The sequence below is a fragment of the Parus major genome, chromosome 5 (genome assembly GCF_001522545.3).
Source record: "Parus major isolate Abel chromosome 5, Parus_major1.1, whole genome shotgun sequence".
In the NCBI taxonomy this organism is placed as follows: Eukaryota; Metazoa; Chordata; class Aves; order Passeriformes; family Paridae; genus Parus; species Parus major.
The window spans coordinates 22,439,814-22,461,637 of NC_031774.1; the positions used below are offsets into that span (position 1 = coordinate 22,439,814).

General features: G+C 33.5%; 1 protein-coding gene across 6 annotated transcripts in view; it reads right to left on the bottom strand.

Moving 5' to 3' along the window:
- The window catches only part of FUT8 (fucosyltransferase 8), an 83,839-nt gene that overhangs the window by 19,174 nt on the left and 42,841 nt on the right, over positions 1-21,824 (bottom strand). For all 6 annotated transcript variants that reach the window (XM_033514978.1, XM_015630022.3, XM_015630024.2 and 3 more), the window contains 2 exons: positions 19,208-19,322; positions 13,473-13,710 (listed from right to left, as the gene is read on the bottom strand). In XM_033514978.1, coding sequence (XP_033370869.1) covers positions 13,473-13,710; positions 19,208-19,322 — 353 coding nt within the window. The remainder of the gene's footprint in view (positions 1-13,472; positions 13,711-19,207; positions 19,323-21,824) is intronic.

A 21,824-nucleotide genomic window follows, 5' to 3' on the forward strand; every position in this document is an offset into this window, starting at 1 on the left:
TAATGTTTCCATTGTCTGCAGTATTTACTGGCAAAGACGGTTGGTTCTCCCTTTAGTGCTCATCAGCCAGGAAAAAAAACTGCTTTAAATATAAGCAAATCAAACCCATAGAACTGCTGATGACCAAGTAAATGTTAATGCTGAAAGAAATCAATTCAGGGAAGGAATAATGAGTTTAAGAGTTTAAGTAAACAGTTAAAGATCCCAAAGGTTGGAACACTTCTGCAAGACTAGTCAAAATTGTGCAGTAACTCTCTGAGATCTGGTTATTTAAGTAAGGAATGCTTGTTATGCTCAGGTATAGTTTCAATTAATTGTTACCAGATTTGGAAATCTATCTTTAAAGATGCATCTGTATGTCAATATTTCATCACTGCACTCTAGACCATCCCTGTAAGGGATTCTTTAGAAGAATTTCACACACTACAGTTATGGATGATTCTTTTTAATTCAAGAAGCCAGTTCACATTTTTATCATCTATTATATCACACTCATAGGAAAAAATTTAATAAAAGTTAATAAATTCAGCAAAAATATTGAGCATTTAAATCGTCTTGTAATATGATAGATAACACTTTACTAGTACGATTTCAGAAAGCTGCAATAAAGAAAAGCAGCATGAATACAGGGAAGTGCTAAATCTGGTGCAGATGTGAAGTATCAGGCAGAACTTTAGACAAGAAATGTTTAGCTTGGGAATGGTATGGAAGAATGCTTTAGGTTCCATCCTTTTTATCTTTTTCCCCTCAACTGAGAATGGGAGAAAAAACAGGGTCACAATAAAACACTAGCAGTCTTCAACAAGAGAAGAAAGAAAAGATTTCCACCTTAAGTTAGAGAAGAAAATTTGCTGCAAACCTTTTGAGGTGAAAAACGGGGTGATGCAAAGCTACATATAAAAGGTGGATTTTTATTAAGTACAGCATCAGTGACAAGCTTTTAAACTTTGTTCTGTGACTGAATAAAGATGTTGGTTTGTAAAGACAGTCATTTGTAAAATCTTGCTATTGATAAAGCTGATTGAGCAATCTGACCTACTTTTTGACATTCCTACCCTGAAAAGCACTCAATAAATTGTTCCATGCTATTCAAAGGAAGAAAAACTCTCAGCATATATAGCAAACGACATTAAAGTATACCAAAATCACAGAATATCAAAGAAGACTGTGAAAAAAGAATTAGATTTCACCTTTCAACTCTATGTGATATGTTGTTTGAATAGTAATGAAGTTGCAAGACTTGCTGCAAATAAAATCAGAAACAAACTAAATGTATTTCATTAAGGAAGAACAACTTGTTCAAAATTAATTACTAGGTTGAGTGTTGTCTTTAAAGAAAAAATACTAATCAAATCATAAATATGGTCATATCTATTTCAATGATGTTGTAGTTTGTTAATTGCTTACATACAATTCTCATCTGCATAATCAAACACATAGATATGTGTAAAATTCCAGAAAATCTTATGGCAACTCTCTAGATTGTATTACCCACCTTATCTGAATATCTGAATGAAGGAAAAACTCCCTATTAGTCTTCATTCACTTTTAAAAATATGAGATGGATGAGACAGATGCAGTAAAAGGAAAACTTAGAGTAACTGTTTGCTTTTCCACTGGAGAAAACCAATGTAGAGTAAGCCTTTAGTAACCATGAAGGAGTAAACAACTCTCTGCAGCATACAGGCAAGAGACAGCATTCTTACCCTACTGATCACTTTTTTTTTTTTTTAATTCAGTATTTGTGAAAGGATTCCTAATAGGCAATGAGCTTATCCAATTTCCAGCAGGCATGGTTTAAAAAAACTGTTCCCCTTTTTTGGACAGCAGGATATTGTTTTATTTAATCAGAAATAAGCTGCAATCAAAATCAATGATACAGGAGATAACCAAAAGTCAGATCAAAAGACAAGCAGATTCATTAGAAAACAACAAGTCACTTTGCTGATTCATATGAATTTTCAACTGAAGATAATGAAACCAAGTTAAAAATATAGAATGAATTTTCAATCCACACTTCAGTTGTTAGCTACATTTTCTCTAATTTGTAAAAAATTGAGTTTTTTTCTACTTCATAGATGTATTTTGTTAAGTAATAGATAAGCCATAAAAGGTAATAATCCATACTAATGTTTATGGATTTTTCTCGTGTTGGTGGCTTAAATCACAGCATCATTATGTCAGTCAGGGCCAATTCCCTGCTCAGTGGTGGTACAATTTTGATATTTGATGACAGAATCATAGAATTATTTAGGTTTGAAGATACCTCTAGAGTTGTTATAACTTACTTGTTATTACTGCTGACATGTGAGTTAACATAAGTTAAATGTCAGCAATAGATTAAGTTACTTCTTATGATGTGATTTATTTTACTTTTACAGTTGTAAAAATGTGTTACCATAATTCTAGTTATAGTTAACTTTCATACAATTCCAGGTGCTGTTTTTCAGTTTGGGAAAATAATTGTCTTCCAGGGCTCTGCAATTTAATCCTGTTTTGGATTTTACTCCACTGGGTAACCAAAGATTGAGTGTTTTTGCAAGAGTCAGGTACTGCAATACTGAAAGCACTCACTCTTACCATAACAATGGGCTCTGGAGGAAGGTCCTGGACTGAAACTGATTTTAATTCAGATGACCCACACCAGTTGTACTATCTAGTTCTTATTTATTACCAGTTTTTGGATATGTTCATCACTAATACATCAGTAACACAGTTTCAAATTCCAGGGGACACACTGAATACTTTTTAAATGCTGAAATGAGTTCCATGTGTTATAAAAAGCATAACTTTGCTTCACTGCAGTGTCCCAGTGCGCCATAATCACTTTATAGCCCTCAGGACTTACATAATTTTTGTGATTTGGCATAACCTTACCGTCTGTCTACTTTTCAAATTTACTCTAATTTAAAGCCCATTTTAAAACTTTTGCTATTGGTATCTTTCTTATCAACTTCTTTTTCTTGAAAGCCAGAGAAATGCTGGTTTGACTCAAAAAGACCTTTGGAATTTTGTCATTTTAGGTAAGCTTACTTCCTGCCATCCGAACATTGGTTCACACCTGCACATGTGTGTGGATGGGCATTTTCATTGGGTGTTGATTCATTACCTGAAAGGAGGCTGACATTTTACTATGCAATCACTTTTAGTTCATGTTAACTGAAAACCTGTTTGATCATCCATTCTATTATTTCAAAATTCATCAGCTAATTTCAATTCCTTCAAGAAGTCCTTAAAAGTATGCCAAAGAAGACCATGCTAAGGGCATTCTTATCTTGTAACTGAGAATTTCAATTTAATTTCAGTTTGTCTTGCTGGAAACACAATTGAATAAACTGATATAAAAATGGAACAGTTTCCCTACTTTTCTGTTTATATAATATACTTAATTAAGCTGATATCAACTTGCATGGACTTATCCCAGATCTACTTGACCAAGCTCTGCAGCACTGCCAATGTGGAACCTTCCCCAAGTGAACAACTCTAAACTGAGCCACAGGAGATGTGTCAGAGTGGTGGGAAAGCTGTTTGATTAGCACAGGGTATGGTGAGAGGACTGTGCTGAATTCTCTCAAGGCTCCTCATTGTCCTGCTGGCTCCTGGTACATATTGCAAAGGACAGCCAGTTCAGAGTTCATCAATGATATTTCAGTGCTTTTCTTTTCAGACACAGTAAAAAATGAAAACTACACAATGGCGTGTTACACTTGGTATGAATTTTCAACTAATTCATAGGAAAGTAAAAGTATGCTTTTATCTGTTTTGTGATGCAGACTACACCTACAACTATCTTCCAGGCATTTGCAAACTTAAATAAAGTTACCTCATAAGAGCTTTATTCTGTAGTTGAATTATAAAACAGAATTGACATAAGGTAAAAATCATATTTTTCTTTTAAAGTAGTTAATGTAAAATGCAACTCATATATCTGAATTCTTTTTCTCTAAGTTTTTGCTTTGAATTTTAATACAGAATTTTTGAACTTGGTTTCTGAATTATTTCTCACTAGTATTCCACTTACTCATTTTTTAATCATCCTTTATGTAACCAAGCCTTTTAAGGCAGACAGGTGTTGAATAAATCTGGTGTAATTCTGTTTTAAAGAACCAGAAGATACAGTCCTTTTTTTTCCCCCAGGTTTCACATGCCACATGGATAGTGTTGTCCTATTTGTCATCCCAAGGGGCTGAATTGTGATACCTTCAGAACTGAACAAACCAAAATGTTTTCAAACATGCCAACATGCCTTCTATTACTTTTCTCAATTCAGCACTCCCAAGGCTTTTTTCCTGCATTCTTTCCTCTCCTCTTCTGCACAACTCTTGCAAGTACCCTCGCTTGCTCTCATGTCTCTTACCTCTCTGGGTACTGTGTGTGTGTTGAAAAGTGGCATCTGTGATCCGTCACTGCCTCTCACTTCCTCACAGGCCTGAATGCTGACTTCTTTGCTCTTTACACACACACAGTCTATCTGTTTTGAGGACTTTTGAGAGACCTTAGCAAGACCTATTTATTTTAGTCAAATTTGGCCAATTCATCCAATATTCAGGACTTAAACTAAGTTAGGCTTAAGAAGAAAAAGAGCAGATAGAAAGGTAAAGCATGATGACACAACTTTTGCTCTCACAATAAATTTGTCTAAAATCTGTAAAGATATTATTTTATCATCTCCCTCCCAAAAATAAAACTTCAATGGTAGTCTTTTCTGATCCTGCAAAAACTGTAACTTCCATAGCTACTGAACTACCAACATGCCTGGAACACAACTGACAGCCTTGCAATATTTATTTTCCCATGTTGTTCTGGTTCTTTGATCATCTTACCCATAATCAAAACCACAGCACAATGAACAGTGTTCTTAGTGCCCTACAAGCGATGAGATTCTAGTGAATGTTCTCCCTTTTGACCTGATGGAGGCCTCAACTGAGTGTAACAATTTCTGCATTTGCAATAGCTCTGTCTCTTACAAAACAAAAGCAGTTGTGCCTTTAGAGCCTCTGTTCCCCTTTTAGCAGCTCAGGTGAGCTGCATTATAAAGACCTATAAATATTTCTGTTTCACTCTACTGAAAACTTCTCAGCGCTTCATGTGGCAACTGTCACATCACTTTGAGGGAACATTTAAAAGTAAAGATTTTTCCCATTCTCAATTGTTTAGAGAGCCAGTGTGTCAGCTGGAAAGTTTACAGATGAAGAGATTGCACAAATGGACTTCACAGAACAGTCAGAAGATCATCAAAGTAGGTAGAAATCAAGTAGCTTACTAGCAATTTATTTTTCCTTTTATCTTCATGTATTCAAACTGCTTTTGAACAATGCCCCATTTCATCTAAACAGCCAATATGAAAGGGGACCTGTTGAAGAGGAGCTCCAATTCCCTGGCTGCCAAAAAATATCATGAAATGTATTTGCAAAGGCAAATACACTTTTATAAATGCAAAGGGGTTTTGCCATGTTACCCAAACCTAGTCATTCAAGTAAACAGTAAACAGAATTGATGTTTTAAAAGTAAGATCATATGTAAAGATAGTGGAAATAACTCAGGAACACATAAAAAATATTTTGCAGCTATATTGATGAAAAAGTAATTTTCTATTTGATTTCAAATAATTAAGCCTATTCTCTATTTCAGTCTAATGTTAATTATTATCTATTTGGAAATAGTTCCAAATACTTGCTTTGAATATTAGGTTATCTTTTCTGGAATAAAAAATAGCTCATTTTTATAATAATCCTTCAACAGCTTCAGGGACTTATCTCCTGCATGCATATGCTGACTGGGCATACACTCAAGCCTGTAACAGGCATGTATAAGCATGTGAAAAACAAGACAACATGCAGACAATATTTCATATCTCATGACCTAGAATTTTCCAACAGGTTGTGACAGAAGAGCTTAATATTTGTAGCTGGCTATCCAGGACTCTAGTGGAGAAGCACTCCCAGTTTAGACAAAATATTTACTGTCCTTTTAAGACAGTGGTTTATAACTCCCAATCTTGTATGGTCGTAATTTGAACACTTGGAGGACTCCTCTTTCAATGAATTAGTAAAAGTATCTCCCATATGCAAGTCCAGATGGAACACAGCTCTCTAAGTATTTGTAGACAAAAGGACATTTTAGTTACCCATAAATAAAACAGGAGAGAATGAACCTTCTCTGCTGTTTGAGATTCAGAGCAGTGAGGCACACGTCACCTTAACAATACATCTGAAAGAAACAAGGATTCATTCTACTACATGTGCTCTACCAACATGAAAGGAGAAAATCAAGAGTGTAAGCCTGCAATAATGGAAAAGGAAATTTTTCTAATCCTCAGTCATAGCGGAAAATGCAATGGAAGTATGAAGAAACAAGACAAGATAAATCACACAGAAATAGAGATGCTTTCTCCATAACTATTACAGTAATAAATTATTATTAATTTGCATATTAATAGAAACTTAAAACTACTACTTTAAGGGTACTTGCAAATAAAAAAAACAAAACAAAACCTGTTTTGTTCAGGTTTATCACAGGATTTCTGTAATACCGGATAAAGGAAAATATTTTCCAAAAATTTCTCTACAAAACTATAGCACAAGTGGACATGCAATACCATTCATGGACATGCAATACCAAAAATATAGCATTATAATAAATATTTTTTTCTTTTAATATAAAATATTTACTGATTCATTTGAAATGCTAAATTAAATTAAAATTAATGTGTGTCTTCAAATATGGGTAGGAGATCAGTGTAATAAAAGACAGCTTTTCAAATTTCTTATCTGTTCACATCACTAAAAATAAATCAGTGGGCTGAAGGTCTAAAGATTGAGAAACAAACATATAAAATGCAAGAAATTATTTCTGCCTTAAAAGTCTTGTAACTTTCAGTCATTTCACATTGTGAAAAAATTTATTCACAACCATTCACAACCATTTGCCTATAAGTAGCTTTTCAATATGACATTCTAAATCTAGACAAGAGATATATCTTGAGAATTAGCTGACATTTTAAGGTCCTCTTTTATTTCATTACTCAAATGCAAAAAGACAAAAACCTTTTGGGGCTTGGTGAAGTTAAACTGAAATGAAACACCCAGCCTTGCTCCACTGTAAAGAACTAAGAGAAGCTGCATGAAGACCATAATAATTGATATATTCCCAAGCATCAGAGCCATAAGCCATAGTGCTGGTGGTGCTCTGGGATGTCTCCCACTTGGAAATGGCAGTAGTCATTTTCAAGGCATAGGAAGGGTTTGGATGACTTGAATTCAACTCCACAGCTGCCATTTCAGGTTACCCTTGTTTAAAGATTACTTTAAAAAAGGTAATATTACTTAACTAAAACATTGTAATGTCCAGTGTAATACATTAGAAAGTTATTCAGAACTTGAATGCATGTTATAATTCCCAAAAAAAACTAAGTAACAATACTGCAGTTTGGACTGAAATTTACACAGCCAAACAAAACTCAGATTAACATTTCAAACTTTGCAGTTTGTTTGACACCTAACATACTTAGTTTACTTCATGCCATCTCTTCATATTAGAAGAAAATCTGATTTTTTTCATTTGAGTACAAAACACACCATTTTTCCCTACTGTTCTTGCTGCAGTACAACTTTCCAAGTCAAGAACTTAAAACAAATAAACCTTAAAACAAATAAACTCTAATATGAAGCAAAATTTTTCGCTTTTTTGCTTATCAAACAATTCTTAGAAGGCTAACAGTTAAGCAAAAACATTTTTTATAATTTGTAATGGACACTTGTTTACCAATCTGTAATTTGTCATCCATGATTCAATGCCCATGAGGAAAGTTTGCAGTTAACCACTATCCTACAGGTACTAGTTTTGCTACTACTCTGTGTGGGGGCAACATCAATCTGTTAGGAAAAAGAGAAAGTCATGCTTCAGAGTGTAATACTTCACATGAACAGCTTAAGATCTGTGATCAAATATGAGATTGATTATTCCTACCACTGAACAGAACAAAACCAAGAATCCTTTTCCCTGCCTCCATGTACTCTGGATTTCTAAGCCTTCAGCTTCTGCTTATCAAGAAACAGAGGGAAAGAAGCCCCTGCTATTTGGAAAGTTTGGAAATTATTGCAGTGGCCACATTTAGGTTACCTTCCTTCATTTCAACACAGTTAAAGAATTCTCATGGAACATGTTTGTTAATCTGCTTATGGTCCTGCCCATGCAAGGAACTCTTATCAAACACTCAATTGCATCAAATCTTAACCTAAATTAGCAAAGACATAAGGAGAACTCACTGTATACTATCTGAACGTTTCTGCTTCTTGAACATTTTTTGATAGCATAATTATATACAATAACCTTTAAAGAAATAAAGACATTCTTACTTCTGCTATCAGAAAATTACTAGACAATGGCTGTATCTAAATTAAAGTATTTCCCACTAATCTCTCACCCTGTTGAAAGACACCATGACATGCAAAATAACTTCCAAGAACACCATTCTTTTACCAAAAATAGATTTGATGAAATTCCTCATATAATTAGAAGAGAACCAATGGTACATTTAGGCCACATAAACGGCTTAATTAGGATCAACTTGGCTTGATTGATTATAGCATGAAAGAACACACAGATGTATTTTATGACCATCTCCTTAAAATAAAAATTAATTTAGTTTAGTATGGCAGATCTGGGACTGCACAAGTGAACTTCATGACACAAGCTGTAAGCCAATATTCAAAGTATCACTACAAAGCAAAAAAAAAAATTAAAATAACCCAAACCCATTCAAAAATCAAAGGCTTTTGAATTCTTCTCTGTTAAAAATCCTCAAAAGAAATAAAGCTAGTTACAAGGAAAGACTGCATATCCTGTAATTCCAATTTCAGATCATGCCATTTTTTTTTGCTTTTCTCCTTCTGGACCAGTTGCCATAATTGGAGTCAACAGCAGCAGCGAGTTGTTGTTAAAAAGCAGACCTCATTTCTAATTAAAATTGTCCAGCCACATCTTTGTCTAAAAGTACAAATACTTCCCCCATATAGAAACACCTATAAAATGTGGCAGGACCAGCTTTTAAAACTTTCTTTATTTTAGAACTTAATTAGGGTTTTTAATATCCTACCATAAAGCAGATTTTTATGTCCTTGAATCAGTGTAGGTCTTTCTCAGAATCCTTTCATATATATCAATATTCATTTTGAAGGCCAGATAACAGAAGCAGACAGTGTCTTGCAGCCTGTCTTTGCTCTGCACAGTGAAAATAACTTCTTGCTTTATTCAATAACCTTCCACTTAGACTTGAATAAGGATCACACGTAGATTTTGAGGCTACTGCATTGCTCTGAAAACGCAGACCTACCTCACTAGAATTCCAAAGTCCTTTAAAGAGTTTCCACTTCCTAAATATATTTATGTGTTTACACAGACAAATGTCTTTACATAGAGTATCTTACAAGGCACCTTGAGGACAAAAAAAATCTACACAGTATCAGTAGCCTGATTTCAAGAGTAACACAATTGAAAAAAAGGGAAAATTCAGAGAGGCTGCAGTTACACTCTGTTCTCTCAAATCACCATTCTACAGTTTGCTTCACAGAATTGGAACTTGTTTGAATTAAAATTTAATTAATGAAAGTCACTGCATAAAAACAATGTTAAGAATCAGAACTAGAAATGAATCCATTTTTCCTGCAAGTTTTTATAAATAAGAGTGAGACATGGGAGGAAAACATAATTCCTACAACTGTACGCAAGTTAAAGGCTTTTTTAGGCCAATACTAAATATTCAGCTGATTTCCATAAAAAACTACTGTCAAGGAATATCTAGTTCATGGAGTGAAACTTTTTAATTAATTGCAATTAATTCTGTACAACTTTTTATGATTTGATTTTGCAATTTTTATTTAGTCCTTTTGATTACTGTTGCCAGATAGTCCTTAATAAATTAAACATTCATTTTGTGTACCCACAGTATCCTCGTTCTTGAATTATACATATAAACATATTAGTTAATTCATATTTTAAGATTGTAGTTCAATTAATACTTAAAAGCTGGCACTACCAACAAATGAAGAGTTCTGCCATTTTCTCCCCTCTGGGTATCCCTTCCTCAAAAGCATTAATTCATCAAACCATAGTTAGAGGCAGCAAAATCAATATTCAAGGATAACTGCAGGAAACTGTGTTTCAGGTTTCCTTTTTCAAGCTATCTTTCATCTTTAAGGTTTTTAGGCCTTATGGGAAGGAGCACATACTGTTATTTAAAGCATGTAGATAGCTTCTTTACCTCCACATCCCTTCATTCTCCAGCCTGGAATGCAGATGTGACTTCTAACATACCAATATAATACAATATAAGTACATTAATCTGTCCTTCCTGTTAATCTGTTTTTTCATTTATTTTATGATTTTTTTTGTCAAGTTATTTTATGGATCCCTTTCAATTTATTATTGGGAAATGCCACCATAATGTCATAAATCAGCAAGTAAAAAATGATAAGAAGAGGCTCTGTTCTAGCATGCAGCAATGATAACAGAACATTATGACCTGGCTAACTAATTAATTTAAAGAAACTTAATTAAAAATTTAATGATAAATATGTCTTCAAAAGTTCTTTATGTTTTGGCTCTTATTACTAGTAAATCATTCATGTTTCTTATAAAAATTCCTACCTAAATTATTCATAAACAGTTTGACCATAGATATCAAAGGAAAAAACTACAAGAAAGATGCAATTACAGGCAATATATAATGTTAGAACTAAAAAGAGCATATGTACAACCATCTCCTAAGATGTTTTTCTCTAGAAGGACAGAATGAGTGAAACAAAGGACAAGGAAAACTTATGCCAGAGTGTAAAATAACTGCTGTATTTACAGAAGTCTGCAATAGAATTCTCAACCATTTCATACGTTTAAGGCAGAAAAGCTGAACTTGATGCCAGAACAACCATGTCAAACATGAAGAACAATTCCTGCAAGACGTGGCGTGGGCTGAGCTGACCCTCAATTCTTCTCAGATGAGATCTTATTAATCTTCTGCTATCAGGCAAAAATCAGCTTGCTCATTAAAATTCACTCTACTTCCCAAATTCCAAAAACAAGTTTAGTTTTTATAACTAGTTAGGAGAGGACTAGAAAAAGAAAGTTCCAGAACTATATGTATTCTTGGCTTATATAAGTCTATTAATTCTTTGGAGAAGATACTGGGATCTAAATTGTTTCACTGAAGATAAAGTTCAGAAACTGCAACATTTTATGCTGTGAATAAAACTAAAAAATATCAAGCAGGAGCAACTGAATTAAAAAGAGGAAAGACAGATGTACAAATTTAAACAATTTTGTCATGAAGCACATTTTACTAAATTATTATCTATTCAGGTCTGCAAATTACATTAAAGTATCTCTGTTAGAGGATAGATATATTTTTCTGGCTTGTTGGCCTATTTCCATCATTTACAATGAACATTTGCTAAAATTATTCACTTGTATGAATATTTTTGAAACATAATTTTAAAATATTTAAAAATCCCTACACTACATAGGAGAAATGTTTAGTTTATGAAAAGTGAAATTTGATAAATGTCAATGCATTTTCATTAATTTTGAAAATCTAGAAAATCCCATGCTGGCTTCAGAATTTGTATAGAAAAAAAAATTTAAGGTGTGGTTTTGTAAACAAACCATTCCTAACTACAATTAAGACTTTAAGACTTATATATCCCTGAAAAAAAAAAAAAAAACCAGGGAAGAAATAAACAGATATACAAGTAAATAAAAATCTATATAGATTTAGGGAGACATAAAAAGCACACAGAAATCTTCAGCAAGATGCACTGTCTTTAAAATTTAGCAGCAATTAAGAATCCAGTGAAGACTCCTACTGAAGCCACACTGAGGATAGTGAAGAGCTTGCTTGTATCATTCATCCTCACTGACCAAGCATTGCACAAAATCAGAGTTTAAAACAATTTATAGCATGTGTGGCTGGCCAACAGGCTGACTACATAAGTATTGTTTATCATCCCTCAATGTCCCATAGCTCTAGAATATCAAAACTCAAATTAGTGGCATTCAGTATTTTTAAAATAATTGATTGCATCAGGGTATTTCATTTGCTCAGCCTTCAAATTATTCATCCTGATCTAGAAACTAATTAAAAAGGAAAAACAAAAACAACAACCCCCCCCAAAAAAAACCAAAAACCCCCTCAAACAAAACGTGGGGACCTAAAATAAAGCATTATTTGTATTTTCATCAGCAAGAGCCCACATTACCGGAAATCATGATCTATTTAAATAGTTTTTTATGAAAGTATAGTATCTTTTGAAGCCATGTGTGCGTGACTGCACTGTTTTCCAGCTTACTGTATTCAGAAGTTGCTCAAAAACCTGCCTGCATCTAAATTCTGTAGTCATATAGAGGAGTCTGCTGAGAGCCATGTCCAGGCTGTAGTTTCACTTACTAACCTCGCCAAACATGAATAAAACTTCATCTGGAGTTCTCAATATCTGTTGTCCATTTATAGTTGTTTTTAAAAAATATCCAACCATTTCTAAGAAACATATTTTTTTGGAAAAAAAAAATCCCATTCACAAAACCCACTAGAATTCTCAAAGCTAAGTTCTTCTTGAAGCTCTGAAGAACAGATGCTATTTCAATGTGCAAACGCTGTTTTAATGTGTAAACATGCAAGTTTACATGCACTCTGTAAATTGGATTTTGTAAATCTAATTAAGTTAATTTCAGACCTGTAAAACTTTAATAGTTACTTTAAGATTCCATATGCACTGGGTATACAACGTCCTAGTGAAAAGAATGAAGATGTTGGTATGTTTTGACTACCAATCACATGGAGAAAGATGTCATTTAAAACAAATATTGTTTACTTTCACACAAAGCTAGCTGATCTTCCAAACATCAGTGCCCATCCACTTATTCTAGGCAAATTGCTCCACATGATATAAGAATGGAACAACTTGCTGATGTACAAATAAAATTCATATTTAACATTGCCATTGTTTTTACAACATGAATTTTGGATCTGCTCAGCCTGCATTGGGAATTATTCCAATTATTTCTTTATTTTGTTGAGGTGCGAATGACTATTGGATAGCACTTCTTTTGTATTTCTATTGCTTAATATTGGCAACATCCCTTATTTTTTGAAGTTTATTAACAGCAGCCTCTATTGAATATTCTCCTCCCATGAAAATTAGATTAATACCTAGCAGAGAAAACAGCAGCAGCCTGCTGAAAAATTTTAATTTAAATCTCAAATAAAAAACTTTTCTATTAAAAAAAAAACTCTGCCAATGCAGAGCTATCTTATCAAGGAACTTCTTTCAATACAACCGACAAGATGTAAAAGGCGCTTACACACACAACTACAGTCATAGTCATCATGCTCCACACAAGATGGAAGAGACAACAAATTAATTCTGTGGGAATGGCGCTGCCAAAAGCCAGGAGAAATGCTGTGAGTGGTGAAGCCTTACCTGACCAGTGGCCAGTGGTGGAGCCCGCTCTGTCGGTGCAGGTCTCGCTGACGGGCCGGAACACGGTCTCCCAGCCGCCGGTGGCGTAGCGCCAGTTCTGCGACTCCAGGATGAGCGTGCGCTGGGTGCCGTACGCGATCATGAAGCAATACACCACGTGGTGAAGCTGGCAGCCGTAGCCACAGCCTTTGTTGATGTTACACACAAGTTTCTTAGCTTTGCTGCAATCCTTCGGGTTCTGTGAGGACGGATGAAAAAGTGGAGCTGAAGAGAATATACACCAAAGGCTCGCATTTTTCTGAAAAACTAGCAAATGTCATAAATCACAGAAGCCATCCCGCTATAATACATCTCCGATTAAAATGGATGAGTAAGCTTCAGCTCCATGAAAATTTTATGTGAATTCTTCACTGTGAACATGAGCAGTTATTGAACGTTCTTCACTATCCCAATGTACAATAGAATACATTCAAGATTTTAAATTACTTCCTCATTTGTAAATCTGTCAGAATAAGCCAACATTTGGACTCTGAATTCACGTTTCATCAACATGATTCTCAGTGTTGGAATGCTTTTTCCTTTGGCATTTTTTCAAATTTTTTAGTTGTCTTTCAATAAACATTCATGTCATCCAATAAAAGAAAATTTCCACCTGTCTACAATGTACAGAATAAAACAAATGGTACAGAATAAAACAAATGCTTATTAAGGAACTGCTTCCCAGGCTAACTGACCACATAGTAAATACAGAATGTAAAACACATTCAGCAGACTGATAAAGGACAAAATTTTAATCTGCATACACTTTGCATAAAATAACATACTTCACTTCCAGAAACCAAGAAACCACAAGTTAGGAGACAAATGCCCACACTGTATGAATGCTATGTTTAAAAGTACAAACTAATAAATATTTTTATGTATCTGGAATTTTTAGGTATGTGGACAATACAACATCATAATCAACAGAAGTTTTCCATTACATAAAAGAGAGTACTTTTTTTGGATGTATTCATACTTGCATGGCTCTAGACACACTTCTAAATTCCAGAAAGGTCTTCCATAAAATCTCTAGGATGAAAGTTTCAGATAAGTTGCGAAAATACTAATATTTGAGCATCAATATAAATTCTGTTTCTTTCACATCTAAACAACTTTAAATACAATTTTCTGTAAATTTGCAACAATAAAATCAAATCTTAAAAAAACAGTGATCCCTGTCTGGAGCACTGAGATCTCTTCTTCAAGTGCTCTTAAAGATAATCTGAACATTCTGAATCCTAAAATACTTTCAAAGAAAATTAATTTGTGCTTTTGGTGGTATAAAGGAGGGGAAAACAATTCAGACTGGGGGGGGAAATAATAAAACATCCAAAACAAAACAAACCCAAAACTCTACAACATGTGCTGTAACTTCAGTATTTTTTTATTTTATTTTAAATACACCTGATTCAAAGCCTAACAAGGTGTGAAAATAATAAATTATATTAAATTTCCATTCCAAATTTCTGTTTCTCAGACCACTACTTTTGTCATTACAAATCTAATGGATAACTTGAGACTAAACCTAACAGTTATCTTTGAAATTACAACAAATGTATTTCCCACAGTCTTTCAGAAGAGAAAAGGGCCTTTCTAGTATTCTCTACAAGCCCACACAGAAAGATCTCCATGAAAAAACACCTCCTCATATCATTACTATCAGCAGTATTATATTTTTATTATTACTGTTGTCATTGATATTATTATATTTGCTCAGTTTGAGTTATTAAGCTGTTCTCATGTCAACCCACAATGGGGTTTCTTTGTGGGTTTTTTGTATGTTTGAGGATTTTTTCCATTCATTCTCCTCCCTGTCCCACCAGGGAGGAGGAGGAATGGATGTCATGGGGGGTACTTTGGTGCCAGCTTGGGTAAAGCCACAACACTATTCTTTTTGAAAGGGATAATCTCTGTGAATTTTTTTAGAAAATGCCCTTAGATTATGTTTTCTACGCTTGCCATTACCTCCAAATGCTTGTGTCCTCTAAAATGAAAGCGTTTAATCAATGGCATATTTGAAGTATTGTCAAGGTGTGCCCTTATCACTTTCTTTCATGCAAATGCAAGCTTCATATAATAGCTTATGAACAGTATTATGGAAATCAAGTAGTAATCACACAATGAAACATAATTTGATCGTGTGACTGCTTACCAATATTAATATGATGCACCTACTTGGGTTTTATCATTATTTGTAGACTTAACTAAAAACTATATCTATTAGTATTACTTTGTGACTTAAAAAGGAAGCTATTTAGCTAATTTCTTTATGACTAAGTTTTTTTCAAATTGATATACTCAAGTAGCAAAAAGGCAAAGCAGTATTTGAGCTTCAATTGGCTATTGAGAATTTTAAAAGAAAAAGGGAAGTAGAGATACTTGGCTATATTGCCATTTCAACTGATGTTTCCAGGAAAAAGTGGAAATATTGCCCATTGATAAGGAAGAAAAGTTACATTTCATGCATCAGAATAGCTTGGGTGTTCATAACCAAAACTGCCATCTAAAGCAACCAGTCAAAGTATTGAACTGATAAAGGATAACAGTCAATTTCAAAACCAATTGGTTTTGAAATTGGTTTCAAAACCAATTAAGACTGACAAAAGAGTTTTCCTCCTGGCACAAAAGTCACAGAAAAAGATTATAAATCCCTGATTTGAATGGGTAGTACATTCTGTTCTCAACCCTAATGACACTGCTCATCACACTCCTATCTCCAATTTAATGATCTACATAATCAAGAGAGAAATGAAAGGGACCTCCACGAATGTCAAGCCCTGTAAAGTAACAGCCATACAACTGCAGTAAAATCAAATACCAGAAAAATCCAAACAAAAATTAAACAAACTCACACAAAATCCCAAACAAACAAAAAAATCTACCAAGCTAACCAATCACACAAAACATACCTTAATATAGAGAAGATTAGATCATCAATCTGTTCCAGAGTTTACACCTCTTATCTTCCTCAGAATAACTTTTATGAACAATGTAACTAAAAACACTGGAACTTCGAAACTTTGGAAAATCCCATTTTTTTTAGAGAAATATGACAAAAATGGGTGTTTCTCATCCTAGTTATCACAAATGCAGTTCATACCACCTTCTATTCCCCTTCTTTTGTGATGTCATTTGTAATCCTTTCTTTTCATACCAGCTCCTCTCAAGACTTTGGGGACAGAAAAAAATTCAAAGAAACAAAAAAACCAAACAAACCATCAGAAGCTTCTTCCAGCTGCTGGAAGAAAACATTCTCTCCCTAGTCAGAAATCGCAGATATTTGATTTGAGAGACAGAGATCTCAAACCTTCATCAAATGTTAATTCCTCTAGTTTGCTCCTACCCTCCTACGACACGCAAGTTTCAGCTGGAGTGAAACACCCCAGAACGCAGATGGACTTAAACACACTGTGTTCCTCAATCCTGGAGAAAACCTCACACAGATATCAGCAGTGATAGCCACACTTTCTTAGGTGGCTATTATACCAAAACCATATAATATACTTTTGATTTGATTAATTACAGCTGTTGGGGTGCATCCCTTTGCATGTATGCAAAGTGCCCAGAGCCTTTTCTTATTGTTATTTTAGCATGAGCATTTTTATTAAAAATATCAATCAGTAACTTTAATGTAAGGGAGAGGATTTAATACACTTTACAACAGAAGAATCTAAGTGACATTAAATGAACAAAAATACTGCAAACTCCCAAAAGCTCAGAAAAAGTCTTGTGACCAACTTTCTCTTCTTTGCATGCATACAAAGTCCCAACTAAATAGTATGGCAGAATATGACTAGAATATGGCAAATTATGACTAATATAATTGTTGTGTTACTGAGTACTTAGAAACCTTTCTCACCTGATTATATTTTTAACCTTCAAAGCTGAACAAAAAGTTGGGTTTTTTTTTTTTAAATCAGAGGCAAAAATACTCTGCTATTGCTAGACTGCATACTGAATCACAAACTTCCTAAAATAAACAGAACAAAAATAAGCACAAAAGAGAAGGGACAGAAAACTGCTGCCTTCATAATCATTTACTCACTTGATTACAGTACTACAAGGTGCTCTCATCTGACTTCTCTTGCACATTCTCTTCAACTGTTTGATAAAAAACATCTCTGAAAATAAGGCCTTTTTCCTAAATATCAAGTCTTAGCTTGTTAAATGTTGCTCCCACTATAGGGAACTAGCTACATGTAGCATCATTAAATCAAATTTATGGTAATGTCACCCAAATGAAATAGCAGTCATCACTATTCACAATCATACAGCTAAATGACTTCCCAAGGAGATGTCCCAAAAATAATGCAGCTGTCACTTTTCAACATGTACCAGAAAAAAACCTATGCAGTACTTTCATACTTAACTAAAAAAAAATTACAAGTATGTCCCATATAATTCTTTTTGGCATCGACTTGAGGAGCAGGGGTCATTGAATATTTTATTTTTTAATACAATTTTATTATTAATAGAGGTATATAAATGTGTATAATTTTGAACCATTTGATCACTTTATATTGGTGCATATTTATTAAAGCAAATAACTTTGTGCTCTTTTTGATGACTTGCACAGTTATATTACTAAATAGGACAGCAAATGGATAGTGAAAGACAAGAAAAAGGTAGAGAAAGTCTATATTTATCAGCATGAAAAGCAGTTACAGCATACTACTGCTAAACAGTAGTATCAAAATGAAAAAATAAGGAACAGTTCTCAGAAATGAGTTGAAGAAGTACAATAAAGTAATGACTCCTGCCCAACTTAGGGAGATGGGTTTTTTTCCTCAGAAGGGTGTCTTTTTTACATAACAAACAACAAATACTAAGTTTGGTCACAGTAGAAAGGGTTCCAACAGCTCGACTGTGAAATAATGAAAATCTGAGAAACAAACTCAGCTATTTACACAAGAGAAAAGATCAGGTATTAGGACTGACCAAACATCCACACACAAGGCTATGAAAAATAAGCCAAGTACAAATAAAACAAACTACATTAAATATCTTTTTGATCACTACATAAATAGCTGCATGCATTCAGTCATGAGAAAAAGTCCCAACACCTTCAGATCAAGTTTAAATTTTATACACACACACAAGCACATATATTAAAAATGTCTTATGCACTCAAAAATATGAGCACCTAGAGACATCCCAAACAGATGTTGGAAACAATTTAGAACTAGACAATTCACTATACAAGCAGTTCAATTTTACTTCCTTAAGTTTTTAGAAATGGGCTGCTAGCTCAGTAATTTGATACAAAGACTTTTGTATTTTTATTTTTTAAATTATGCAAACATTTATGCATTTTGGTACTCTAAAGAATAAAACTTAAAAAAATTCAAGAGAATTAACTATCTTTTACAATAAAGTGAAGAATTCAAACAGGTTAGTACAGTCCAGTAAAAACTGCAGATCAAAAAATTCCCCACAAACAAAGAAACAAATAAACCAGAATAAACAACAACAAAAATACAAACTCCAATGAGTGCCTTGGAATATTACCTTCCATATACATATAAAATGATGTTTGAAACAAATGCAGTAATTTCTTTTCTACATAATTCATCCATATACCAACATTCATTTTAAACTGCAATGTAATTATTCTATTGCAAGGTTTTAGCTAAGTGCTATGTATATAAGAAGAAAGAAACGTTTACCTCGATTCAAAAGCTGTATCCTCTTACCTGTAAATAAGTTATTCTTCTCTGTACCAAATCTGTTAGATCTTTGGCCTCTTTTTCCCTCCAATCTCCAGCTCCATCTGTTTGACTGAGGTAGTACAAGTCGGTCATTATTGACCTATAAGCAACCATGGAAAACAATTTTAACGTTACTAAATTGGAGGATTAAATGAAATCAAAGACAAATTAAAGTGATATTTCAATTGCAGGTTCAAAATCAGTTTCTTCATGCCATCTCCTACTGCACAATTCAAACAGCAGCCAAGACAGACTGACTGTGTCCTTCATCTAACAAATGTTCCATGCCCATTAGCAATTAAAAATTAAAAATTCCAAACAGACTCACAGCCTTAAATACTAAATGGAGATTATCTAATACATTAGAGATTCTCTTCTTAGGGTTATAACATTTCATTGGCCAAATAAGAGAATAAAGAACTCATCATCATGAAAATAAAAATATATAGCATTTATTATGCATTATATATAGCATTATATATAGGATATATATGCTATATATATAAAATATATAATATAATATATATATATATATATGATATATGAGATATATATATATATTATATATAATAAAAATATAAAGCATTTATTTGTTAAAATTTGCAGGCTAGTCAAAATTACTGATTTTGTCCAAACAGTACTACTTTGGAAAAGATTTCTTTTTTTTTAACCTCTGTGGGTTTTGGGAAGAAATAGAAAACTAGAGACAAACTATTCAAAGTGTTTCTAGTAACATTAATGGTTACTCTAAAAATAAAGGTGGCCCAATTCAGAACCAGTAATTTCAGAGCTGGTTTCATAGATTGAGAATATTTAATATTGCTAAGCATTTCTCTATAACAGTGCTAAAGTTTGAACCACTTTTCTTAATACTTTTATCTGAACTTCAGATGAAATTTCAGGCTATTCATTGCCTGAAATTCTTGATAAACCACAAGTTTGATCACTAGAAAGAGAAGCAACAGAACAAAGGCAGAGAAATTTTGGAGGTGACCAAAAAACGGTGTGAGGGTAAGAAAAAACATTTGAAGTGGTCTTGTCAAGCTGTTGGCAGCACTTGTTTGTGATGGAAGCACAAACCCAATTATCCAAGGCTATCCCTTGTACACAAGTGAGAAGAGCAGGCTGCATAGCCCTACTAGGAAACCACTTCCAATGACACAATATTTAAGCAGTAAACACTGAGATAAATCAAATTAGGGCAGCCCTATCTTCACCAGCAAAGTTACCAGATAAACTTTTCTTGTTAATTTAATAACTGGATTTATGGATCTGTAGTTTTATTCTCATACAGTCATTCTGGTCTTTATCCCCATGCTTTTACACAGGGTAACAGAGACACTGACTATAGCATCTATTATTGTTGTATTAAATATTTTACCCAAATTATTCAGCAGCAGTAATCTTCACCTTCTGTCAATCAACTGGTAGAACCTTATCTACATTCTAATCTGAAACGATATAAACTGGATTTTCTTTTACAAGGTAATTGAGCTTGAAACATCCTATTGCGGCTTTGCATAAAAATTAATTTGAAGCATCACTGGGTAACTAGTTTTAAATCAGTAACTATTAAAGATACATAATACTCACAGTAACATGCACACACAGTTTAAAGAGAATTAGAACAGAACTAATGATGGACTAGTTCTAATGCAATGGATTATATACAGATAACTGAACAGATAAAGGGTCTTCTCCTCTTAGGACAGTTTCCCTGTTTATAGAAAACATATAGGCTAGTAAACATACTAGAAAAGGAAACCAATGCATTTTCTTGGGAGTTTAAATATATTTTTCCTCCCAATCAGGATGTAACCATGTTGGGTGTGTAAAAAAAAATCACAAAGTTAAGGTTTAAACATTAAAAAAAATGAAAAAAATCCCTCTCATTACAAGCAGCTGTGCAACCACACAGCCACATTTTAAACCATTTTCAAAGGCTCTTTCATTAGCCTTAAAATGTCTTTTGTGTACCTGGGATGTAAGTAATCAGTGTACTCTCCCTATACTTTACAGAAATATATTTCCATTAAATATTGAAAAAATAACTGAAAAGACAAAGCTTACCAATTAAAAAGTAACAACAATAAAATAAAAATTTCTGTCAGCTCAAAAGTAATTTTTCCTATTTCTAGGGAAAAAAAGTGTTTCCCAATTTATTTTTTTTTTAGATTATTACCTATGGTGACCATGACAAAGAAAAGGCAGTAGCTTAGTTTTAATTATCAGCCTTATAGATGAAATATAATTACTTTGATAATTTTTGAGGTAAGAGAAATGGTGAGAGCGTCCTTACACAGCCTCAGTGACTCACCACATTAGGTAAAGGCAGCTTTGTTCAGTACAAACCATAAAAAGTATCAAATGATTTGCAGGAAATGCTATGAATTCATGAAAGAGTTTTCAGAGAGTATCCATAATCTTCTTTAAACAAAACTATAAAACCCTGAAGTAAACCAGGAAGTGAAAACTTCACTGCTGCTATCACACAGAAATGATTATAAGGTAGTGCTATTTTAAGACACAATCACAGAGACTTTCTTTCTTTGATTGTTACTGCTCAGAAACGTGCATTTCCTAGCCACATCTGTCAGGGTTT